The sequence below is a fragment of the Nicotiana tomentosiformis genome, chromosome 1 (genome assembly GCF_000390325.3).
Source record: "Nicotiana tomentosiformis chromosome 1, ASM39032v3, whole genome shotgun sequence".
Lineage (NCBI taxonomy): Eukaryota > Viridiplantae > Streptophyta > Magnoliopsida > Solanales > Solanaceae > Nicotiana > Nicotiana tomentosiformis.
Window position 1 is genome coordinate 52911021 of NC_090812.1, and position 11508 is coordinate 52922528.

An 11508-nucleotide genomic window follows, 5' to 3' on the forward strand; every position below is an offset into this window, starting at 1 on the left:
TAATGAGTAATGACATTGCCAACATAAATGCTACTAAACGTATGCTCAATAGCAAGTTTGATATGAAAGACTTGGGAGTTGCTGATTTAATTCTGGGAATTAAGATCCATAAGACTCCTCAAGGTCTGGCATTGTCACAATCTCATTATATTAAGACAGTACTTGAAAAATTCAAGCACTTGGGCTTTAAAGTTGCAAAGACTCCAATTGACGTGAATCTTGCATTAGCAAAGAACAAAGGCCAAAGCATATCACAATTGGATTATGCTCGTGTGTTGGGATGCTTAATGTATATCATGAATTGTACACGACCAGATATAGCTTGTGCTATAAGTAAACTGAGTCGATATACGAGCAATCCAGGCCAATCTCATTGGATGGCAATGAAACGAGTTTTGGGATATTTAGAACATACCCAGAACTTTGAATTGCACTACAGTAATTTCCCTGCGGTGATTGAGGGATACTGTGATGCAAATTGGATCACCGGTTCAACTGATTCTAAGTCCACGAGTGGATATGTATTCACTATTGGTGGAGGAGCGGTATCTTGGAAGTCGTCCAAACAAACATGTATTGCCCGCTCTACAATGGAGGCTGAATTCATAGCCTTAGATAAAGCCGGTGAAGAAGCTGAATGGCTCCGGAATTTCTTGGAAGACATTCCATTTTGGCCCAAACCGTTGGCACCAATATGTATACATTGTGATAGTCAAGCGGCAATTGGAAGGGCTGGGAGCATTATGTATAACGGTAAATCTCGTCATATACGACGAAGACATAAAACCGTTAGGCAATTACTCTCTAGAGGAATTATCACGATTGACTATGTAAAGTCAAGTGATAATGTGTCGGATCCACTTACAAAAGGCCTAACTAGAGAGGTAGTTGAGAAATCATCAAGGGGAATGGGGCTATGGCCGAGAACAAGTCATTGTGGCGGTAACTCTACCTAGAAGACTGGAGATCCCAAGATCTAGGTTCAAGGAGATCAAACAAAATCATTAATGACGGTTCAACATTGTCAAATAAAATTTTAGTCCGTTCTCGTGATGAGACAATGTTCAGTACCAAGGATAAAGCATTAAGGCTTTTTAATGATTTCTAAATTTGATACGGGGTATATCAAATAGTGTATCTACAGGATGACACGTTTAGGAATCACCTATGTAAGTGTGAAGTGTTAGCCGCTTCAAGGAGAACTTTGTAAGGCCAGTTCTCTACGCACTTATGAAATCAGGCGGTATTCATGGCTGAAACGAATACAACAATGAGAACCAAAGATGGTTAAGGGTTGATTGTGTGACTTATGGTTGTCTAGGTATACACCAAAGATCGACGGTTCAAAGATATCAAATCTACCGATTGACCGAGTATATCCGACATAAGTTTACTACGGAAAGTTCAAAGGGAAACCTACTTATCTAGATGCGATTAATCCTTACTTGTAAATCACACAGTTTTTCCATGCATACTTCCGTGATATAGCTATTCCCCATTCATGTGGGGGATTGTTGAGGTTTTGTTTTTAAGATGAAATATTCTTAAAATGAGGGTGAATGGGAAATGGAGGGAAAATAAAATTTTGAGTAAAATTTTAAGTTTCCCCCTCTTGACAATGAGACATTGTCCCATATTGGAAGAGGAAGACATTTTTGGTGGGTATATATATAATTGCTCTTCTTGTAGCTCTTAAAGAGTTAAGAAGAAAGCAAGCCTCGCGCCGTCGTCGTCGTCGCTCGCTCGGCTCGGCTTCGGCTACGGCTACGGCTACGGCTACGGCTTCGGCTTCGGCTTCGGCTTCGGCTTTGGATTTGGATTTGGATTCGAATATTTTTCAATCTGTGTATTGACCATTTGGCAGCCGCCTAATGCTCTTCCCACCATGAAGTGCTTGCTCCACAAACATGAAGTGCTTGCTCCACAAACATGTAATGCTTGCTCCACCATGGAGGGTGGACGTTTGGTCTTCTTCAATATTTTGCTGCTATATATATATGCAGCAGATATTGAAGAAAGACACTCAACACACAACATACAATTCGCTCAACAAATTGGCTATACATTGCACTCCTTCCTCTCAGCATTTCCATACGATTTTCTGAGTATATACTCCTTCGTTCTGCATTGTTTTTTAACTTCAAACAAAGTAACTGTAAGTGTGATTTGCTACCGAACTTTGTGTTCGCTGAAACACTGGGGTTTGAAGTACCGCTACACCAGTGTGTTATTCGTTCTATCCTGGGAGGAAATAATCCATTACCTTGGGTACTAGGAGGGGATTAAATTCCTTAAGGAAACACTGTGAATTCAGTGGGCTCGAATTTATTATTGTTCATAACGTTAACTTATATTTTGCAGAATTATTATTTACAAATACAACAATATTGGCGGGAATAACAAAATGTTGATCATATAACTAAATTACTTTTAAACATTTTTTTATATTTAAATGCAACTGTCAAAGACGCTGCCCTTGGATAATGGCCTAATGGGATTTCTCTCCTTTTTTTTTTTTTTTTTTTTGGTTTTTCACTCGGGTACCCGCATTGGAGAGTCCCATATTGGGGTAAAGCGTTCCCTAACAAAGACGACTCTATACCCATGGTTCGAACCCGAGACCTCTGGTTAAGGATAAATGAGTACTTACTACTCCACCACAATCCTTGTTGGTGGCCTAATGTGATATTACCACAATGAAATTTAGAAGTTAAATGAAAATATATAAACTTTAATTTTTTAACTTTGCTACTAATGGAAACAAAGTAAAAGACTTGCATTTAAATCCAAGCAAGGGGCTTCCTGATGTAATGGCTTTTTGGGTATCAGCCACATCTTTCCATGCAATACAATATATTCTCTCTCATACATAATATTCTTCTATAGAATTGCTTCGAGATTTAAATTTTCAATTAATTAAAAAATTTCTGACTAACCTTCTGAAATGCCAACCTACCCCCTCCCCTCCCCCCTCCCCCCCAAAAAAAAAGGAACAATATGATAACTTATTGCTATTCTAACTACTCTGACCAGTTGATTTATACTATAAGTGTGTTTAATTTACTAGCATTGCTGTTGCTTCCATTAATCATTGAGCTTATATTATATACGGAGACAAATTCAAGATCTAGAGTCAGTGAGTATAGATCGAATGTTTGAGTCCAAAGTAATGGTTCAATTGAACCCATAGAACCCCTCTATATTCGACTATGATATAGAGGTGCTCATATGGTGGCATGCTGCATGCAGATGTTAGGCATAATGTATCTCTAACTGCACTCAGCTTTACTAAGTTCTTTTACAAAGTAACTAACAAATAGAATCAGTAACTAGAAAGAAAAAAAGGAAATAAAAAAGTAAGAACAAAATATTACCTTTCTTTCTCAAAAAGTTGCACATAATAATCTATCAGTCTTTATCCATCTTTCTTCTAAGACAACCAATCAAAATCCTCAACATGAAGTTAAGTTAAAGTATCCATCAGATCATCCTTCTTCTCATTAATTGCTAATACCATTGTACCTAATTCTTTGTATGATCCTGGAGTTTCTTTCTACTTTTGCATGTCACCTAATCTTCCAATAACATTGTTGACACAAAGACAATGATGAGGAACAATCACTTCTGTTGGTTTCTGTCTTATCATCTTTTTCTAATCTTGATCTTGACTGGCATTGAAGCTGCTGAAGGAGATAGAAAAGAAGCAGTAACTTTTTATACTATGTATTTTCACAATCATTTTTTTGCTTGTGCTGCATTATATTGATATGATCATGTTCATTGCAGGATGTCTACATTGTTTTCTTGAAAGATCATCCGGTGAACGAAGAATCTGTATTTCAGAGACATATTAATGTCCTATCATCATTGAAGGAAAGGTTGGTTAAATCCTTCTCATTCTCATTTAATTTTATCCAATTAGAGTAATGCTGTTTCAGCAAGGAAGTTTCTTGACTTTCTTAATTATATATGTTGTAATTTATAACAGTGATGGGGATGCAACAGAATCTCATGTTTATAGCTATACAAAAATCTTCAATGCATTTGCAGCAAAGCTATCTCAACATGAAGTTCACAAGTTATCTAGTAAGTAGGATCCCTCTGCTATAACTTTAGTCTTTGGCATTTGTTTGATACTAATAATTGAGTTCTTCTCTCCAGGCATGGATGAAGTGGTTTCTGTCATACCAAACAGATACAGGAAGCTACATACTACAAGATCATGGGAATTTATTGGTTTGCCTGCAACTGCAAAAAGAAGATTGAAAGGGGAGAGCAACATTATCGTGGGTGTCTTCGATACAGGTTAAGTATCGGTCAGATACTACTCAGGTTTTTCATTTTTGACAACAAAACAGAAGGCTGAAATCAAATTTCTTGAAAATACTTTGACAGGCATAACTCCTCAATCAAAAAGCTTTAAGGATGATGGTCTTGGTCCTCCTCCAGTAAAATGGAAAGGAAGTTGTGGCCATTTTGCAAATTTTTCTGGATGCAACAAGTAAATTATTCCCTTGTCATTAGTACTTTTGTATTGTACATCAGTGACATGACATCCATATTGGAGTCTATTATTTATCCACAAGCATAATTAAGTGCATGTAATGTCACGAAAAGACAAATCAATGAACATAAATAATAGGTAGTTCTGAGTCATGTACACAACCAACCAGCCGCAGCTCAAATAGAATAATAATTACTAAAGTTTGCACAAAAGTATGTCAGAATTTTAAAGTTAATAACTTATTGTTTGAAAATAAGGAGCCATATTGTGTGCTGTCCACATGATACACTAGTCCCTGCATTTGTTCCTCCAATATCGAACATATTAAGCTGTTTTACTAGGGTTGAAAACATACGCTTCTGCCATTGAGTTATTCTCATTTCTAATTATTATGCATGCCTTTATTTGTGATTATCAAGCAAACTTATAGGGGCAAGATACTTCAAGCTGGACAAAGTTCCTGATCCAAATGACATATTGTCACCAATTGATGTGCACGGCCATGGAACACATACATCATCCACCCTAGCGGGAAGTCTGGTGCCTGATGCTAGCTTGTTTGGTCTTGCCCGAGGGACTGCACGTGGAGCGGTTCCTTCTGCTAGAGTGGCTATGTACAAAGTCTGTTGGGCGACCTCAGGTTGTGCAGATATTGACATTCTAGCTGCATTTGAAGCTGCAATTAGTGATGGTGTGGACTTAATATCCATATCAATTGGTGGTCTCAGTGGCAGTTATACAACTGATGTGATAGCCGTTGGGTCATTTCATGCCATGAGAAAAGGGATTCTTACTGTGGCTTCTGCTGGAAATGATGGACCTAACCTCAACACTGTCGCGAACCATGCACCATGGATGCTAACTGTAGCAGCTAGTGGCATTGATAGGGAGTTCAGGAGTAAGGTGGAGTTGGGAAATGGGAGAATAGTCTCAGTAAGTCTTTCTTATTGATGCAACGAAAGCTCAAAATACGCGAAAGGGCAAAAGCTGTTCTATTTGATCCCCTTTTCATTGAAGCATTTACTCATAGCAGCATTATGCAGGGAATTGGAGTCAACGCATTTGATCCAAAGAAAAAATTGTATCCTCTTACGATGGGAGTTGATATGGCCAAGGGCTCTGATACTCGAGACAGTTCAAGGTACTAATTAGGTTGTTATTAGACATTTTTTTCTTGTAATACTAACCTTGCATAAAATATGGCACTGTCACAGGTATTGTGGTGAAGGATCAATGGACCCTAGAAAGGTAAAGGGAAAGCTTGTTTATTGCCAGTTGGGTACTTGGGGTGCTGATTCTGTTATAAAAGAACTTGGAGGGATCGGCACTATTATTGAAAGCGATCAGTTTCTTGATTCTGCCCCAATTTTCATGGCTCCTGCAACAATAGTTAATTCCAGCATAGGGAAAAGCATTAATAACTATATGCATTTAGAGAGGTAACAATGTTATAACCTGTTTAGTCCATTTCAGAACAGAAATTACTGATTTTTATACTCCACTTAGCTGTGTGATGGTTTTGAAAATTGCAGATTACCTTCAGCAGTAATATACAAATCACAGGAAGTTAAGATCAAAGCTCCATTCATTGCATCATTTTCATCAAAAGGTCCAAATCCGGGAACAAAACGCCTTCTGAAGGTAAATTTAGATGGAAATCAGAGTTCATTGTTAGTGTTAATTTCCAAAATAGCTTTCTGATGCAAGCATTGTACAGCCTGATATTGCAGCTCCAGGAATTGACATTCTGTCTTCTTACACCCCCTTGAAATCACTAACTGGTTTGAAAGGCGATACTCAATATTCAGAATTCACCCTCATGTCTGGCACTTCTATGGCATGCCCTCATGTTGGCGGCGCAGCTGCTTATGTAAAGTCATACCATCCAGATTGGTCTCCTTCTGCTATTAAGTCTGCCCTCATGACTACTGGTAAATCAACAAAACCTTGTTTTCCACTTTCATTTGGTCTAAAAACTCAATACCCCTAGAGCAAATAGATATTGTAGCAAATATATTAGTCCACGTGAGAACTACATAATCTAAGACTGTACAACAACAACAACAACAAATACGCTTCGATTCCAAGCAAGTAGGATTCAGACTGTAATTTTTGAAATTTTTATCTTTTTACTTATGAACTTGAAGCAAGACCTATGAGCTCAAAGGTGGACAGGGAAGCAGAGTTCGCGTATGGTGCTGGACAAGTTAATCCGGCGAAAGCAAGAAGTCCTGGATTAATTTATGAAATGGATGATATGTCATATATCCAATTCTTATGCCATGAAGGTTACAATTCATCATCAGTCTCCAGTTTACTTCGACAACGGGTAAATTGCTCCACATTGATTCCTGCAAATGGGGAAGATGCTATCAACTATCCCACAATGCAGTTTGGCCTAAAGAGTAATCAAGAACCAACCATTGGCATTTTCAGGAGGAAAGTTACCAATGTTGGACAAGCTATATCTGTTTATAATGCCACTATCAGAGCTCCTAAGGGAGTGGATATCACAGTAAAACCAATGACTCTCTCGTTCACACGTGCAATGCAGACAAGAAGTTTCAAGGTTGTTGTGAAGGCAAAACCAATGTCAAATGCTGTAATATTGTCAGGTTCACTCATTTGGAAGAGCTCCCGCCATCTTGTAAGAAGTCCTATTGTCATATATGATCCAAAGGTTTTTGATTAAATGGTAATGTGATAGTTTCTAAGGATAATAATACAGAAGAGTGTAAATCAAGAAACAGAGATGATTGGTGAAATTAATTTCTGAAAAGGTGGGGGCAGGGTAAGTGTGCACAAGAATGAATTTGAAGAACAGTAGATTCAACATCTGTGAATAAATCTACATGTATATTCATTTCACACAATTACTTTTGTTTTCATTTCTGCAAACAAGTCCGAATTAGTTAAATACTTGTGTCAGAAAATTCTCGGATCGATGTGTTATTTCTATAGAGGAGATAATTGACAATACGAAGTTGCACATTAATCCTTTCTTACAGTGGACCCGATGGGTGCAAGCATTATCTAGAATGATTGCACGATTAAATTTGAACCAATGACTTAAGTAAGTCATTATCATCCCAAAAATAACCAAATAAAAGTGATTTATCAACCCTTATTTACATATAAAAAGCCATCCAACAAGTCTCTATAAAATCATTTTCTACGCGAATGTATAGCTAATCTAAAGGAGATTACTATATAGGTTGATGACCAAGGCAAAGCTAGTCTAATCATAAAAATCTTCCGTGTACTTATACTGAAGACGTGTATAATGAATGATATAGGGATTTATATAGTCGGCCTCACGGACATATATTGAGAGGTAGTTGATTGATTATCCAACTAATATAATCAATTACGCCCTTATACTCAACTTTTCACATATACCCCTCTTCCCAACAGTCTCCACCAAAATAAATTGACAGACCAAAAAACAAAAAAGGATAAAAAAGCAACTGCACAGCCAACACGAGTCAAACAGAGAAATGATAGGCCACCACAACCAATAGTGATTTCTTGAACACTTCCAATTCTATACTTATCTTTGTTCAGCACATCTTTGAGTGCAACAAAGCTTGTGTGGCTTCTTTTCAGCATAAAAGAAATGGCATATCGCTAAGTGGACAGAACAGAAGATTCCAATGATTGTCGCCATATGCGCAGCACTAACCAAACCCACTATAGTGTCTGTGTTAGGTATTATCTTAATAGCTATTTCACAGTAGAGTACAACCACCTAAAATATATATACTTACAAGTAACTATATATGATAAATAAAACAAGTAACTTACAAGATAAAATATGCAACCTATTACAAGTTACGACAAGTAAAATTACGTTTATCATAATGTAAAAAATTATTACACTAGTATATATAAGTTAATTAATCATCAACGGTATATGTTCATTGTTCCATATAGGGGTGGCAAGTGGGCCGGTCCAGGTGCCTGAATCGGCAGGGGACCGCGGGCCAGGACTGTTTGGCCCGATTTTAGTGGGCCGGTCCTAAAAATTTGGGCGTGTCAGGCCTGGGACCGTTTAGCCCGCCAGAGCCCGGGACCGACCCGGTCCCTTAACGGGTCAAACGGTCCCAACGACTATTTTAAATAAAAAATATAGCCGTTGGGCTGTCAAAAATAGCCGTTGGCTATTTATAAAATAGTCATTTAACCCCCCAACTTTGTTTTAATCCCAAACTTTTTATAATTACACTTTTTCCCTATTTTCAACTATAAATACCCCATCATTCTTTCATTTTTTCTTACAAAATCATCAATCTATCACAATCTCTCTCTAATTTTCTTCTATAATTGCTACTATTGCTTACTTTATTGTTACTAAGTGTATAATATATAAGCTATATTCGATATATATATATATATATATATATATATATATATATATATATATATATATATATATATATTATACGTACATCTTATATAGCTTATATACCAGGGAATGATACTATACACTTAGTGTATATATACTTTTTAGTAGTAACATGAAATGACCAAAGTATGATACTTTTTAGCTAGTATAACTATGGAATGATAGAAGATCAAGTTTTAGCTCAACTCAGTTTTAGACTAAAACTTGATCTTCTATCATTCCATATTTATACTAGCTAAAAAGTATCATACTTTGGTCATTTCATATTACTACTAAAAAGTATATATATACTAAGTTTATAGTATATAAGCTATATAAGATGTACATATACGATATAAATATTGAATATTAAAATTTAGGATGTTAAATAAAATTTAGGTCACAATTCTATAATAAAATTTACAAAGCATTGCCTTAGATATTTTTTTTAACATCCTTTTGTCTCTAATATCTATTTAATTTTATTTTTTTTTAAAAATATATGTTGGGCCTACTTAGCCCGTTTAGCCCACGGGCCGGGACCGTTTAGTTCGGGACCAAACGGTCCCGGACCGGTCCCTACAAAAAGTCCATTTGACACGGGCCCGTTTGACATGTTTAATTTGGGCCCGGGCCGGAATCGGGCCCGGAGCTATAATTTTGGTCCCGAAAAAAGGCCGAAATGGTGTCATGCTTTGCCACCGTGTAGTGCAAGAAAAGTGCCAAAGATAGCATGCAAATGATGAAAACAAAAGAAGGGGTTAGGTTTAGGTGCACAAACAAAATTATGGTCCAAAAATGAAGAGCCTTCTTTATTTTGGCAGCACTCAAATTTTCCAACTCTAGAGTAACCGAACAAGCATGCGTTAATTTTGTACTTTATCCTTCTAGCTTTTTCGGCGCCAAAGGCCAATCATACCAAGCCATGAGAGTTTATTTATTAGCATTAGGCATTAATTAGAATAATAAACATGGTTATAAGAAACTAATTTCTATCTTTGTTTTATGGTATCTCCTAATCACAGCTAGTAAGTGTTAGGAGGCTAAAATCTCTAATCTAAAAACGACAGTCCTAACGTGTTCACAAGATCTCTATACTAAGAGTCCTTGAAAACTTTAAGTATATGATTGTTAGTGTGTGTGAGAGAGAGTTCTAAACTTAATATTTGCCTTTGTGACTCTCTTCACATAAAACTCATGATTGAAAGTTTCAGTAAACATGTACATCAATTCAATCATTGATAAGAGTAACTACAACTTTATATTAAGGTTAATTGTTGGGAATCTTAGTAGCTCAATTGGTTAGTTACCTAATTTTTTACTTGGTGAGAGTTCGATTTTCTACCTAGTAATTTTCCTTCCTATCTCCTTTTCAAAAAATTATTAATAAAATAATAATTTTAAGGTTAATCGCTTTTAGTATTGCACAAATCCGTTTATCAGTGTTACAATGCGTATCTAAAATATCAAGTAGATCTTGAAATTTGTATACACAAATCATCTAGATATATTTGTCGAAACAATATCATCAATAGCTAGCATGCATGAATTACAATGAAAGCATCACAGTTATTTTTTAGCAAAACCAAAGAGGCAACACGGTTTGTTGCTTGCTGTCCAAATAATTGAAATCTTGAAAGTACCATTCAGCGACACAAAAGTAATAAAATACAATTTAAGCAACAAAGGTCAACTATGATTATACCGATTTTCAGCCTGATAATTGGTACAAGTAAGAATGCAAGGTATCGGAGCTGACCAAAACCTAAAATAATCTACCGAGCAACATTAAATGTTTTAGCCACACCCCCATGATTATATCGCACATTTTGGTTGGTCATAAACGCAAGGAAAAACAAAGAAAAAAGAAACCACACCTCTAAGTCAAACACATACAGTTAAGAAACAGCAATTAGATTGCCACATTTATGAGGGCCGTCACCGAATGTTTTCTGGCATCAAATCATAAAGGCAAAAGATTAGCCCATGTTAAAAGATATATATGTTTACCCGTAAAACGGTACAGTTAAATTTATACGTGGTTTCTAGACAAATGAAGTAATTTGATTCTAAAATAATAAGAGAATTGGATAAAAATGCAATACTTAGCCTTGAAATGAAAATGAAATAGCAGAAACCATAACACCGGGAGCAGGGCTTCCGGGCGCAACAGTAGTGAAATCAAAAGGCGAGAAGATAAAATTGTATAAAGTTTTGAATAGATTATAGTATAAGTTTAAAATTTGCCAGAAAATTTGTGTCATCTACAATGATAACGAAGCTCAATATTTATAGATGCACCTAGGGAACAAGGTCCCAGGATCATGCCCCTTTTAATGTCAATTATGAGGGTCATTGAAAAATGTGTAGCGGTGGGTATGAATGATAAATTATTCATAATGAGCAGTGTACTAAATGCTGTAGAATATTCTCCATTAAATGCTACCGGATAGTATGAATTTATTGCATCTTTATGAGCATCATTCTTTTTAGTAACAGATAGAACAATTATCTTCGATTTTAGCTATCCTCTGTCTTCGGCTCCACGTGTCACTCCCTTATGCAATCACTTAACATATCATATTTTACCTTATACAATATAGTACTACATCTGATCTTA

The 11508-nt window shown here is 36.3% G+C and overlaps 1 protein-coding gene across 1 annotated transcript; it reads left to right on the forward strand.

Moving 5' to 3' along the window:
• The first annotated feature begins 3490 nt into the window (after nt 1–3490).
• Nucleotides 3491–7421, forward strand: LOC104105374 (subtilisin-like protease SBT4.14). The gene is made up of 11 exons (XM_009613660.4): nt 3491–3706; nt 3787–3878; nt 3989–4086; nt 4162–4305; nt 4396–4501; nt 4924–5437; nt 5548–5645; nt 5719–5943; nt 6037–6145; nt 6222–6435; nt 6652–7421. The coding sequence occupies exons 1-11, from the start codon at nt 3605–3607 to the stop codon at nt 7194–7196; spliced, it is 2247 nt and encodes a 748-aa protein (XP_009611955.1). The 5' UTR covers nt 3491–3604; the 3' UTR covers nt 7197–7421.
• Nucleotides 7422–11508: the final 4087 nt, after the last annotated feature.